This window comes from Bos indicus x Bos taurus, chromosome 6 (assembly GCF_003369695.1).
Source record: "Bos indicus x Bos taurus breed Angus x Brahman F1 hybrid chromosome 6, Bos_hybrid_MaternalHap_v2.0, whole genome shotgun sequence".
Lineage (NCBI taxonomy): Eukaryota > Metazoa > Chordata > Mammalia > Artiodactyla > Bovidae > Bos > Bos indicus x Bos taurus.
The window spans coordinates 15,632,583-15,647,539 of record NC_040081.1 but is presented as its reverse complement, the minus strand read 5'-3'; the positions used below and the strand labels follow the sequence as shown (position 1 = coordinate 15,647,539).

The 14,957-nt window shown below is 40.4% G+C and overlaps 1 protein-coding gene across 1 annotated transcript in view; it reads left to right on the top strand.

Moving 5' to 3' along the window:
• Positions 1 to 14,957, top strand: part of EGF (epidermal growth factor) — a 104,695-nt gene that overhangs the window by 72,260 nt on the left and 17,478 nt on the right. The window contains 8 exon segments of the mRNA XM_027545434.1: positions 329 to 496; positions 1,209 to 1,373; positions 4,353 to 4,472; positions 9,568 to 9,704; positions 9,783 to 9,897; positions 10,934 to 11,059; positions 13,049 to 13,171; positions 14,579 to 14,639. Coding sequence (XP_027401235.1) covers positions 329 to 496; positions 1,209 to 1,373; positions 4,353 to 4,472; positions 9,568 to 9,704; positions 9,783 to 9,897; positions 10,934 to 11,059; positions 13,049 to 13,171; positions 14,579 to 14,639 — 1,015 coding nt within the window.

Below are 14,957 nucleotides of genomic sequence, written 5' to 3'. Positions count from 1 at the left end.
TCTTTAGTCTGTAAGTAGTGATAGAATCACTGAACATGGGAACATTTCTGCCCGGGTTCCTTCTTCTTGGTGCTATTATGTCAGTCACCCACATTCTCTCACTCTCTGAATGCTGAGTGACAACAGGCTTTGCTAGGACTTCGTACCACCAGGCTCCCCTTCTAACAGGTTTCCTCATCGCGCGGGTTCTCCTTGATGTGGGTGGCTCATTACATTGCTTAGCAGCTTATTAAAGAATTGATTTAGTGTAGGAATTGGGTATTCTTTGTCCTTTGAACAATATTTATGATAAAAACAAGATGTTTGTAATGGATTTGACTGCTTCCAGGTCACCCATTTGCCGTGGCTGTGTTTGAGGATCACGTGTGGTTCTCTGATTGGACTATGCCATCGATAACAAGGATGAACAAGAGGACTGGCAAAAATAGCGTACGTCTCCCAGGCAGCATGCTGAAGCCCTCATCTCTGCTTGTAGTTCATCCATTGGCAAAACCAGGTACACTAGTCTTTCTTTGACTGGCATCTGCAACTATTTAAATTGTTTGATGGCAGGGAAGGGAGGGGGGTGTTGCAATTCTCACTAATTTGGGTAGTTATTAAGATTTCCTGAGACTTGAATTTTGTTTAAATTAAGACAGTCTAGCAATGAATTTGGGCTTTATCCCTCCAAGCTCATCTTTTCTTCTCCTAATTAGTTTTTACTTACTTGTTCCTTTTCAAAGACTTGGGTTAAAGGCACTAAGTCCAGGAGCAGGGATGGGTGGGGAGAGCAGTTTAGAAGCCTGCAGAGGAAGCTTCTACCCACATTGGGCTTTTCCTCACCTCCTGAGAATGCCAGTGAGTAAGCTTCAGCCAGGAGTAGGTAAAGCAAAATGGAAAAGCCACTTGGTTTTCCACTGTAACTCTTTTTTCTGAATCACCCTTTGTCAGTTTGACTGGATGATGAGTCTGGAAATCGGATTCCTATCTTCCCAAATAGCTTCTTGAACAAAAGTACTGGCTAAATTCAATAAATACTCATAAGGTAATAACTTTCTGAGCTTATCTGAGAACCAGTGGCTCTTTATAGGAACTCTCCTGAAATAGCTCTTGATATAAACTCCACTTAGATACAGTGTCTCTCCCCCAAGCTGTATGCTGTACTTTGCATCAGCGGCAACCTTTTTATCTCCAAGCCCATCTGTGAATGCGTGTCTTCTCCCTGCTAGGAGCAGATCCCTGCTTACATCAAAATGGAGGCTGTGAACATATTTGCAAAGAGAGGTTTGAAACTGCTCAGTGTTTGTGTCATGAAGGTTTTGTGAAAGCTCCAGATGGAAAAATGTGTCTGGCTCTTCATGGCCATCGGATATTGTCAGATAATATGACAAACTGTGCAGCTGAATTTTCTTACTTTGGCTCAGGAATATCATTCTATATTGATTCCTGTGCTTGTGCTGATTTTTAATATTTTGTGTTATAAAAAGCTCCCTTACTTTTAGGGGTGCCAACTGTCTGGTTTTTTTTTTCTCTCTCTCTCTTTCTGATGAGTTTCAGCTCCTCATTACAAATTAAATTCAACTGGCCTCCCTTCCCTGATGGTTCAGACTGTAGGAGACCCAGATTTAGTCCCTGGGTCTGGAAGATTCCCCGGGAGGAGGGCATGGCAACCCACTCCAGTCTTCTTGCCTGGAGAATCCCATGGACAGAGGAGCCTGGTGGACTATAGTTCATGGGGTCGCAAAGAATTGGACACACCTGAGTGATTTTAACTTTCACTTTCAGCTGTAAAATTAATGAACAAAATATAACATTCAAAGTCTTCCAATGCTTCAGCCCCCCATTTATGATATAAGAGACCCAGGTTCGATCTCTGGGTCTGCAAGATCCCCTGGAGTAGGAAATGGCACCCCACCCCAATATTCTTGCCTGGGAAATCCCAAGGACAGAGGAACCTGGTGGGTTACAGTTGATGGAGTCACAAAGAATTGGACATGACTGAGCAGGTATGCACACACAGCTTATTCTTAGAAATAAATGCCAGTATTTTACCAACTCAGGGAATGTTCAAAGACATTTTCTCCAGTTTTATGGCCTCTATTTTAAAGGCAGTCATATACAACTCCCCAGCCACATGACTGTCTTAATATGAAACGAAAAGTGCTTTATAATAAATAAGTTGAGGATACCAAACAAGTGTGGGGAATCCAGACTGATAAGGCTTGTGATCCACATTTTAAACATGAGTTCGAGGAAGAATAGATCTGATTTGACAGGTAACCAGAGGTGCTAATTTACTTTCCTTGAATGTGCATCCAGACAAGTAAGGTATATTTGGATTCATCTCTTGACAGACATCTAATAAGAGAGAACCTAAATTTTATTTTAGATGTTTATAAAATTCATGTTTATCCAATTGGCATGATATAAGTTAGGTGACAGATTGACAGCAAATGGATTAATTTATCCATGGACCAGAACTGGATATTTTGGATTTTCAGATCTATTAATTGTTGCCTTAGGATAACAATTCTCAATCTTTTTGATTTCAGGACCTTTTTATGTTTTTAAAATGATTGAAAAACTGAAGGTTTTTTTGTGTGGGTTTTATTTGTTAAGATTTATGACATTAGAAATTAAAACTAAAAATCTAATATCTATTAAAGTTATAGTAATTTATTATATGTGAACATGTTTTATGAAAAGGAAATCTCTATTTTTCAAAATAAAAATATGTAGTGAGAAGCATGGCATTGTTTTACATTTACATTTTTAATGTCTGGCTTAATAGAGGGCAACCAGATTCTCTCATCTGCTTCTCTGTTAAAGCTGTTGCTGTGTTGTTTTGGTTGGAGCCTATGAAGAAAATCTGGCCTCAGACAGACATGGAACTGGAAAAGGAAAGATTGCTTAATAGCCTTTTCAGATGCCCTTTTTGTATATCTTCTTTTGATATTATTTCAGAACTAGACAGATGGTAGTTTCTCAGAGCCCGTTGCAATGTTGAATCTGAAGTCATATCAATGAACTTCTTGTCCTCTGCTATGTTAAAACCCAGTATTCTTGTTTTATATTTTGCATGAATCTTTTGCTATGCATGATTTTGTTGTGTTTTGGTCATTTAAAAATATTGATTGATTTAGTTATGCAGATCTTCTGAGTGTCATACTAATATACCTACAATAATGTTCATGAGTTATTTATCAAACTCATCAGAAAAGTCTTTGAGTGTCTGGATTTTGTCAAAAACTTCTTGTGGAAAATTTTGTAGAATTGTACTTCTTCACTTGAAAACTCCAATCTTATTATTGGCAACAAGCACTGTGAGCTAATTTTCCTTGAAGAGACAGAATAGCTTCATTCATTTTTGAAAACATGCCAAATCCTCAAGTGTTACTGACAGTTTATCAAACATTCTTTCAGGTAAAAATCATGTTCAGTGGAAAAAAGAGGCTAGTTTTAGCTCAAACATCTAAGATAGACATCATGAGTTCAGTGTGTGCAGTCTTTTCTGTGTGCCTCCCATTTCACTATACAGGATATGAAACAGCAAGTAGGCCATAGTCAATAATTTTAATGCTCCATCATGGTTTTTTAAAGGTGAAGCTAGAGTATGTGCGTGCATGCATGTGTGTGTATGTGGCGGTGAAGAGCATGACCACAGTAGAGATGCCGCTAGGAGCATGACTTGATTCATGCTAAGGCACCACACTTTCACCCATCATTGCTTTTGCCCCATTGGTCAACACAGTGAAAATAATAACGGAGTTATCTGCTTTTTATGAAAATAGTTTTGACCTTCTAGGTGGCGTGCAATGAGACCCCAGGGATCCATCTAAGTGGACCACACTTAGAGAATATACAGTGTTTTAGGGGATCCATTTCTCCTGTGTTCTAGGGAGTTGCTTAGGTCCCATGCCTATGTTAAGTTATGGTTTTTTTATGCTCTTCCACATTTCTAAATACTGGCAAAGTCAGGCTAAAATAAATGTCTAAAGCAGCCTGAAGGAGAAAGAGTATATATGAAGGCAGGTTGGAGAGGTCAGTTTGTCCTCCATAATGGCAAACAGTGATTATGAGCTGATTCTGTGCATAAGGATTTGGGTATTCTACTGTTACCATTTATGCCAGTACCTGAAAGAGTCCTGTCTTTCTGCCTGGCTCTCCCCACCCTCCATCTCACGTGCATGGAGGGAAGCTGAGAGGGCGTGGTGTGGCAGGGAAGGTTTTCTAAGCTAGACCTTGCGAGTTTCTCTGAATCCTCCTACTCTGAGTCTGAACTCATAACCAACAAGCAGCCATAAATATAAATTAACTCAAACATTTCTTAAATCACAGATGGTAAACTAACTGTATCTGTTGTCCTCCCATAGGTAGTGGAGCCAATCTGAGTAGTGAAGTCCTGCCACTGGACATCTTAGCCGGCAGCAGAGAGCTTGACTATAACATGGCAGAGTCTCAACACCTGCCAGTGGCCGAGATCATGGTGTCAGGTGTGAATCAGGAGATCTTTGCTACAGCTTTGGTTCCAACAGTTTCCTCCTACTCATTTGAAATTCTGAATGATCTCTCTAACTTAATGTTGACTAAGTCTATGTAAAGTGAGTGATGCTAGACTTTGGACTTGAACTTTGGTCCTTCTCTTCCCAAAGGTTTGTCATATTAGATGGCTCCATATTAGACTGGACATGACTTTACTTGATGAAAGTTGTTGGACTTCTTTTTTTAAAAGAAATCTAACTTGGAGGCAAAACTGAAAAATGGGCAAGAACAGACAGGGAGGCCTGGCATGCTGCGGTTCATGTGGTCGCAAAGAGTCGGACAAGACTGAGCGACTGAACTGATCTGATTTGAGTGGATCCTCATCCGTGCCTAGTGTTTTTGGTATTTGACCCATTTAGCATTACTTTCATCATTGTGAAAAGCAGATGGTAATTGATAAGCAAATATAGGTTGGTTGCTTCAGCTGCTCCAGAAAGTCCACAAACAACAAATGTTAGATTTTATTCTTCTATATTGTACACTTATCACCAAGATGCTAAAGAATGTATTCAATATGTAACAACTTTCAGTTCAGTCAGTTCAGTTCAGTCCCTCAGTCGTGTCCAACTCTTTGCAACCCCCTGAATCGCAGCATGCCAGGCCTCCCTGTCCATCACCAACTCCCGGAGTTCACTCAGACCCACGTCCATCGAGTCAGTGATGCCATCCAGCCATCTCATCCTCTGCCGTCCCCTTCTCCTCCTGCCCCCAATCCCTCCCAGCATCAGAGTCTTTTCCAATGAGTCAACTCTTCGCATGAGGTGGCCAAAGTACTGGAGTTTCAGCTTTAGCGTCATTCCTTCCAAAGAAATCCCAGGGCTGATCTCCTTTAGAATGGACTGGTTGGATCTCCTTGCAGTCCAAGGGACTCTCAAGAGTCTTCTCCAACACCACAGTTCAAAAGCATCAATTCTTCAGCACTCAGCTTTCTTCACAGTCCAACTCTCACATCCATACATGACCACTGGAAAAACCATAGCCTTGACTAGACGAACCTTTGTTGGCAAAGTAATGTCTCTGCTTTTGAATATGCTATCTAGATTGGTCATAACTTTCCTTCCAAGGAGTAAGTGTCTTTTAATTTCATGGCTGCGGTCACCATTTGCAGTGATTTTGGAGCCCTGAAAAATAAAGTCTGACACTGTTTCCGCTGTTTCCCCATCTATTTCCCATGAAGTGATGGGACCGGATGCCATGATCTTCGTTTTCTGAATGTTGAGCTTTAAGCTAACTTTTTCACTCTCCACTTTCACTTTCATCAAGAGGCTTTTGAGTTCCTCTTCACTTTCTGCCATAAGGGTGGTGTCATCTGCATATCTGAGGTTATTGATATTTCTCCCGGCAATCTTGATTCCAGCTTGTGTTTCTTCCAGTCCAGCGTTTCTCATGATGTACTCTGCATATAAGTTAAATAAACAGGGTGACAAGATACAGCCTTGATGTACTCCTTTTCCTATTTGGAACCAGTCTGTTGTTCCATGTCCAGTTCTAGGGAACCTAATTCTTTTATACTCTGTTCACTCATGAAGCTGCTGCTGCTTCTGCTAAATCGCTTCAGTCGCGTCCAACTCTGTGCGACCCCATAGATGGCCGCCCACCAGGCTCCCCCATCCCTGGGATTCTCCAGGCAAGAACACTGGAGTGGGTTGTCATTTCCTTCTCCAATGCATGAAAGTGAAAAGTGAAAGGGAAGTCGCTCAGTCGTGTGCGACTCTTAGTGACCCCATGGACTGCAGCCCACCAGGCTCCTCCGTCCATGGGAGTTTCCAGACAAGAGTACTGGAGTGGGGTGCCATCGCCTTCGACTCATGAAGGTAGTGGTTTTCAAACAGGGTTTAGCTTAGCCCTAAAGCTCCTGCAAACCCCACCTCTTCTTCATGCTAGGTCTCTGCCATTCAGTCAGTGCAGCTCTGCTTTGAAACATTTTATTTGTTTGTATTTCTGAGTAAATCTTAATTTTAACACAGTATGTGGCTTAAAAATCAATTGGAGAACTCCATATTAGGATTTCATATACACTCAACCACAACTTTTGTTGTTGGCAAACTATAGTTAACAAGGCCCTGGAACCTCTTACCTCTCTTTATAGGAATTTATCAGTGTGATTTTTGATATAATACAAAGAGGTGAATATTTTTAGTAATAATTTTTACAGACCATTAGAGTTTACCAGATCCTTTAAATGTATTCTCTAATTTAACCCTTATCACAGTGTCTCATTTTACAGATTTGAAAACTGAAACTAAGCTATATTATTAAGTTAATGACTTGACCAAAGATTTTGAAAATTATGACTGAGTAGTTATCAGTAATTCATGTCAAGAAAAGAAGTACTGGAAACATAGTTATGTTAGGAATATTATTCATCTGGTGACTATTTATTTGCCGTATGCTGTGCTATGGGCTGGTGATAGCATGCTGAGCTAAATGCAGCCCCAGCCTCCAAAGTCACAGTCTGATACTGAGACAAACAATATGATAGAATAAAACAGTAGAGATAATAAATATCAGCAGTATGGAAAACCTTCCTCTAAGCTGATAGAAGATATTTTGAAAGCCTAATGTTTGGGGAACTCAAAAACCAAGGTGAATGACAGATGGGAAACTAGGCCCCATGGGTGCAATGAGCAAGTGACAACATGGCCAGAGATGTGGAATACACATATAATAGGCTGTGTTTGGCTTCCTACCTGGAGACTGTAGAATGAACGAAATTGTCCTGGTGAACTGCCTCATCTTTCCTTCCCTGGATTCTATTCTATTTTGTCTTAGCCTGTGAAGTTTTAGTTCTGCCTGTGTGAGGTTAAGAGGTCTTACTTATGTTTTGTAGTGAAATTTTCATTTCAAGCAAGTAGCTATAATAAAAAGAGTTTGAAAACTTTATATTAGATTTTAGGTCAGTATGTTTTTATTCCCCAAAGACACATAATGATATGTGGCAAGTAGATCTGTGTACCACATGGCAAAGCGATTCAATCATAAAAAGTTTCATTGTGAAATTTATTAAAATCACAAATTCTTCTAAATTCATGACTAAAATGTAAAATTCTTAATGTAGCCTGTTGAGCCCTGGAGAAACTAACTTGTGTCTACCTCATGAGCCTTAGTTTGTGCCCTTCTATCCCCTCTTTGGATGGCCTTCTTCCATTACATAGGCCTTGCCTGTAACACGCAGGTGTTGTTTTCTTGACTTACAGTGCTCTTTCTAACCCCCTCCCCACCAAGTCCTGTGAATCCTTCATATCTCAACATAATATGCTGTTTCTCAGAAAGACTTTCCTAGTCTCCTGACCAGGCAGTACAAGAGCTGTTTCAGCCCTCTTGGAAGCCAGTATTGTTTTTGACTGTGCTCATTACACATAAACTTCAGTAATTAATCATGTAAGAAAGCAGAACTCTCATCTATATCCTCCACCACTGTATTTTTGGCCCTCATGAGGATCTGACACATAGTAGGCATTTTGGAGTGAATTAATTTTGTTAGTTTTACTAACAGACTGCAGAGTCTTTTCTAGTGTGATAAGGCTAATTCTGATACAGGCCATCACAATGCTTTTCTCCTTTATCACCCTTATCTAGATATGTATATTTCAAAATTTTCAAAACTTTTTTTTTAAATCACTTTTTGTTCAAGTTCTTAAAACAACCATGTGAAGTAGACTGGATGGAAACTGTCACTGTATTTTAGAGAGGAGGCACGTGGAGCACAGGCATTCGCTCCTTCTGGAGCCAGGGGGTGGCAAAAAGAACTTTGGCTATGGCCTACCCCCCAACTGCAAACGCATGTCCATTGCTTTTCATTGCCTGGGGGATTGAAAGCAAAAGAGAAAGTGAAGTCGCTCAGTCGTGTCCGACCCTTTGCCACCCGTGGACTGTAGCCCACCAGCCTCCTCCCGTCCATGGGATTCTCCAGGCAAGAATACTGGAGTGGGTTGCCATTTCCTTCTCCAGGGGATCTTCCCAACCCTGGGATCGAACCCAGGTCTCTCTCCTGCAATGCAGGCAGACGCTTTAACCTCTGAGCCACCAGGGAATCCTGGGGGATTGCAAGTTACCAAGTAATTCCTGAATCATATTCTAATTCCACTAGTGACTTAAAATGTCTGGGGTAATTGGATGCTGTCCACCATACTCTCTGAACAGCCTTGTGATTTGGGAGCTAGTCTTCCAAATAAATGCTGAATCCAATGGATAACTGATTTAGGCTGAACTTATCCACCTCAAAGAATCACGAGTGACAGGAGGTGACCAAGCAAGCATGAAAGGCATGTATTCCCACAAAAGAAATCTTTTCGCTCAAATAGCTAAGCAAGTCAAATGCAATTACCCGATGTCTACATTCTCATGGGACTTGAATCCTACTTAGATCACTTAACTTTCTTTAATTTATGGGCAACTTTGGAGGGTTTCTTGACCTCTTCTATATTCAGATGAGCAAGTTTACCAGTGAAAAGACAGAAGATAGTTTATATCCTGCTGTGGTATGTCAGATACCCCCAACTCCAACAGAGAGGAGGCATTTGGAGAATGATTTCATACATAAGTAGCTAAAGGAAGAAAAAAAAACTTGCTCATGTTTATGGCTCAACAGGCAACTCTGTTCCCTGGGGCATTTGCATTTCAATGGAGTATGAAATGAAATGATCCATTTACAGCATTTAGTTTGTATGGTTCATGACTCTGTAAAAGTGCCTAGAGGTTTGCAAGTCACGGCATAAATCTTGATAGTAAAACATACATTTTTGACATACATATTCTATTATACATGAAACATAATTTTAGTAAATTGACAGTAAATCTTTTTATGATGAAATCTCTTTGTCATGTTGGTACATAGACCTACTTGCTACATATTATCTTTGGGAGATAAGAATATGTTGACCCTTTCATGATGGTTGGGAATTCTCAAATAAAGCAATACAATTTAAAACATTTGAGTCCATTTACTCCTAGAAATGTTATAGTTCAAATTTGCAAATTCTTTAAAAAATTATAAATAAGTTCATAGGAGGGTTCTGAACACCACATAATTCTTTAAGACTAAAGATTTGTTGAGAGCATGTAAACAGAAGCATATGGCTTGTGGACCCTTTGATATAGATACAGATTACAGATCAACATGGTGTTTCTGTTTGGAGGTTAACCTGTCCCAGAACTTGACAAAAGAAGTTCTAGAATGTTCTGTAGAATGCAAAGCATTAAAGTCTATTTTTTTCCTCTGAGATCTGAAAATAATCTGATAGGGTTCTTATTGTTTGCAGATAATAAAGACTGATGCCATGGGATGCAGTACACGGGCTGAGTGCCTTTCAAAGGGAGCAGATGTCACATGTCAGTGTTTGAAAGGATTTGCTGGAGATGGAAAACAATGTTCTGGTAAGAGCAAAATCCAAATACACATATCTGGAAAATAGTGAATAAAAAAGATTCTCTCAGATTGTATTGACTCAAAATCTCCAGGAGGATTTATGTTATCCTCAGGTATGAGTAAATTATTTCATATTAGCTAAAAGGTAGTGGATATATGAATAGAAAAAAATGAAACATAGAGTATATGCTCTAGTGCATTGAGTTTATATTAGAATTCCATAATGTATATAGTTGATATTAAGGAGATGAATTTATAATTAGCTTTAGAAGCATGAATTTGAGTTCAAGTCAAATTTATAAACTCCCCAATTCCAAGAAAAACAACTTTTCCCCTCAAAGGCTTAGATCATAAGTTTTAATTTATTAAATAGGCTTTGCTGGATAGGTTTCTTTTTTTAACTTTTAATTTTGTGTTGGAGTATAGCCAGTTGACAAAGTTGTGGTAGTTTCGGGTGTACAGCAGCAGAGAGACTCAGCCACGCATATACATGTATCCATTCTACCCCAACCTTGCCTCCCATCCAGGCTAGATAGGTTTCTATTTTATTTTGATGGCCATTGTTGTAAATGTTCTTATGGTTTGAAACTCTGGCACAAAGTGATTTACTTACACATACTTAGCTAGTCAAACACTGAGAAATCTGTGAAAATTGATTCAGAAATGAACTTTGGGTCCAAATGCAGGCTTGCATTATGTTTGCAAACAGTACCTGTAAATGGCTAGATGAGTGTATGTAAGATTACACTATTCTTTCCTACTATGGGCTTCCCTGGGTGGCTCAGACAGTAAAGAATCTGCCTGCAATACAGGAGACCAGGGTTCAATCCCTGGGTTGAAAAGATTCCCTGGAGGAAGGGAATGCCTACTGACTCTAGTATTCTGGCCTGGAGAATGCCATAGACAGAGGAGCCTGGTGGGCTACAGTCCATGGGCTCACAAAGAGTCAGACACAACTGAGCGACTAACGCTTTCATTTTCCTACTGTAGTAGTTTATACCAGGATTGCGTGCATATTTCACTAGCTGATTGTTTTGCCTACAGATGTAGATGGATGTGAGATGGGTCTCTCAGTTTGCCCTCCCACCTCCCCCAAGTGTGTCAATACAGAAGGTGGCTATGTCTGCTGGCGCTCAGAGAGCTACCAGGGAGATGGAATCCACTGTTTGGGTAGGAAAGCTGTGTGTGGAGGGAAGTGGATAGGGGCAAGCCTTGGAGAATCACTGAATGCTGGGTGTGGCAGTTTGAGAAAAGACAGGGTATAACTGCAGTGATACATGTTAAGTCAAAAAGGGGAGTTGTGTGACCTGTTCAAACTGACATATTTCAGTTCTTGGTAAATAGTCAAGTCTGTGCCCTTTGGCCATGACCGCACTACTTAGCGCCTACCCTCTGCAGAGGCTGTTTTCCCCTCTGCCTTTCTAATTCTTTCTCTGGGGGTTGAGTGACATCACTACCTGATCAATACCCCATACTGTGAGCCATCAAGGGGAAAACCGGACAGCGTTTTCTTTGTCACTGAATTTGGCAACTGAACTGTGGTGAACTTCAGAGCTGACATGGGTTTGTTGGAAGTCACTGCTGTGCGTGAAGATTCTATCAGAGGGTTCGCTGGCTGGTTCTTGATCAGTTCAAGCCACTGACATTTAAATATAAGCAGCGAATGATTAAGACCTCTTTCATAATCACCATCCTCTGCCAAGGTCTGGGTGTGGCTGGTTGGGTTGGGAGTTCACTTAGTGGATATCATGTACCATTCCAGGTGCCAATAGCACAGCATCACTGTACAAGTGAAGACCTGACTTGAAGCCATCCTGGCCCAGTAAAATAGTTATCTCAAGTTTTATGGGGCTTTAAAATGTCTCTTCCAGTGTTTTCTTTTCCTTCTGAAAACATGGAAATCTTTTCACGGTGAAGGGCAGATGCCCTGATAAGAAACTGAAATGTCACAGCTTTCTCCCACACGTTGAGGTTAAAGATGAAATATCAGTCATAACTACCAATTTTCTGGATCTGGTTGATTTAAATCAGACCTTTATCAGATTAGTTTTGTGGAGTCCACAAACATCTGTAAATGCTCTTTTAAGCACATATTTGGCTGTCAGTCAGGAAAATGTCACTGCTCTAATTAAACAGGCTCATAGATAATTTAGACAAACAGGCTTTATATTTCATTTACTTTGAAGAAAAAGGAAGGTATACTTTCTTGGATGTTTAAAGTCAGTATACTCTGGATTCCAACTCTGTTACTCACATACCTCCTTTCATGTAGCAGAGCGTTATGGCCCAGCCTGCCTGAGTGGCATGGAGTCCTCAGGTCACATAGAAACAGTGAGCTTTTTCTCGTTCTCTGCATTGTTCCCCACCTTTAGAATATAATCTAAAATTAATGCAGCTGTGATAAGTAGTGAAGAAAGATGTGCATCATAAGAGAACTAAAAATGAAGTGGGAGTTTAGAATAGGTAGAAATACCTGTTTGAGGTATTGGGAAGGACTTCATGGAGGAAGTATTACTTTGGATGAACCTGGGGGCATGAGTACACTTTATTAGGCATTTGAGTCAGTGGTGCAATGATGGGAGGTGTGGTTGGGGAAGATCAATGTGGCACTGATGCTTAGGAGAGTAGAGGAGAGATGGGATACGGGGAATGTAGGAAGGCTACTCCTCTTACAGCGATGGAAAATTGAAGAGAGGAAGGACCTAAAGGTTATGGTGGTGATAACTAAGAAAAGAAAAGATGGGTAGTTGGGAAAGAAAGAGATGATTTCATTTATATCTGTGTTAAAAGGGCAAAATGTTTTATTTAATAGGATCTGAACTTCTAAATGTTTACCTAGAGATAGTTTACCATCTCCAACTTTCCCACGGAGCTATTTGTGCTGGGAAGTTTCCTTTCCTTCCAAGCAGTAAGGAAGCTTCCAGCCTGACATCAGGAGTTTACCTGCATGGGTATGCACCCCAGGGACCCAGTTCATCTCTCTTTCCAACATGGATAATAGAATTTTTGAATCTAAAAATGTACAGAGCTCTGAGAACATGTATCACGACACAAATTGAAGATGCTTCTTTTCCAGAATATTGGGTTTTTCAATTACTATATGAGCCTCTGATCTCCTCTGCACCTCACTTTTCTCTTTCCTACTCCTTTTTCCTGGAGATATTGATGAGTGCCGACGGGGCGTGCACAGCTGTGGGGAAAATGCCACCTGAACAAATATGGAGGGAAACCACACTTGCACGTGTGCTGGCGACTTGTCTGAGCCTGGACAGATTTGCCCTGGTAGGTTGGTGGGTGGTTTGGATCCAAGGGGAGGGACTTGATTCCCAAAAAATCTCTACTTAAGTGTGTTTTCATTAGAGCTTCAAGAAATCATTTGGTTCAATCAGGCTGGTGAGTTTCCTCTCCTGATTAGATTGATGATAAGGTCGAGAATGAAATGGTCCAAGTTTTCTTAATTTAATAGCATCTGGAATAAATCCTTTTTTATTATTCACAATGCAATATAGGTGAGAACACAGGTGGTTCTCTTTAACTATTCAGTTAATGTCCTGATTTGTAATGTTGATTTTGGGGGCCGCTGGGAGAACTTGGCAGGGCTAGACAGGTTGGGGAGGATGTCTGGTCTGCTGGCATTTTGAATCACTTTCAAGGATTTTAAAGTATTACTTTAAAAAGTCAGTATTTCTTGAGCTGAATGAGAACTTTTTAAATTGTTAATTATAGTCCATTTCTGCTTCCTGAAACCTCCCCCTGCAAAAGCAGTATCTTCTCACCATCAGCACTCCAGAATGGGGAGGGGTGGTCAGAGGGTGGCGGGGGGTTGGCTTCAAAGACACCAGAAGCCAGAATCAGCTTAGTCACTGACAGCCATTTACCCATCTCAGCCCTGCAAGCAGAAAACATCCTGAAAAAGGAAAATTCGGCACTTGTTTGGGGCTCTGGTTTTTCAGTATATTATTTTCTCAAATAATTTGCTCTTCTTAGAGGTATTGAAAAACTCCTAATATTTATGTAGTCAGCTACACACCCTAATGTTTTTCTTTTAAAGAGCAGTGAACCATTAATAAAAGGGACTTTTCCACTTGGGCATCCCCTCTGTTATGGTAACATTTCCTCTCTGTCAAAGTTGCTAGTCCTGTCTTTGAGGGCTCCCCTGAAAGTTAAATTGCGTTTAGAAGCAAGTATCCTGTGGGATAAAATTTTGAGACTCCCAGGGAACTGGGGGTAATTGACTGTATAGTGGTGGGTGGTTATAAGCCATGAAGAGAGACGGTTGTTCAGTGAGACCCTCTTAAGCTAACTGTTGTTTTACATGGTGTGTTTTTATAGATGACAGATGGCTTTTATAAGAGATCTGTACTCAGGGTTCATATGGTCTTAGGATTGACCATTCTCTTACTTGCCTCCAATATACTTTATATCAAATAGTGCTGAACCTCAAGCAAAATGGGTGACTCCATAGCAAATTCCATAAGGTCTGGTTAAGAAAGTGAAATTATTGTTCCATATGACAAATTGTTCACAGAAACTAGTTCCTGATGTTGATATCTGAAAGACTCCAGTCACTTCAGAAAGTAAAAGAAATGCCTTTGATTCTTCTAGACTCTACTCTGCTGTCTCACCTTGGGAAGAATGGACACAATTTTTTGAAAAAATGTTTCCCTGAATATACCCCGAATTTTGAAGGGTACTGCCTCAATGGTCGTGTCTGTATATATTTTGGCATTGCCAACCTGTTCTCCTGCCAGTAAGTCAAACTATTTTTCTGTAGAGATATGATATTGCAGCCCATAAGTTTTAGTGAATTCAAAAAATTTATATTGAGATTTTTCTATAATTAAACTTTTCCATAGTGAAAAATATATGTAATTTATATATGTAAATCTGGGCTTCCCACATGGTGCAGCAATAAAGAATCCGCCTGCCTGTGCAGGAGAGGCAGGAAACTCGGATTCCGTGCCTGGGTCAGGGAAGAGCCTCTGGAGGAGGAAGTAGCAACCCATTCCAGTATTCTTTCCTGGAGGTGGAGAGAGGAGCCTAGTGGGCTTACAGTCCATGGGGTCGC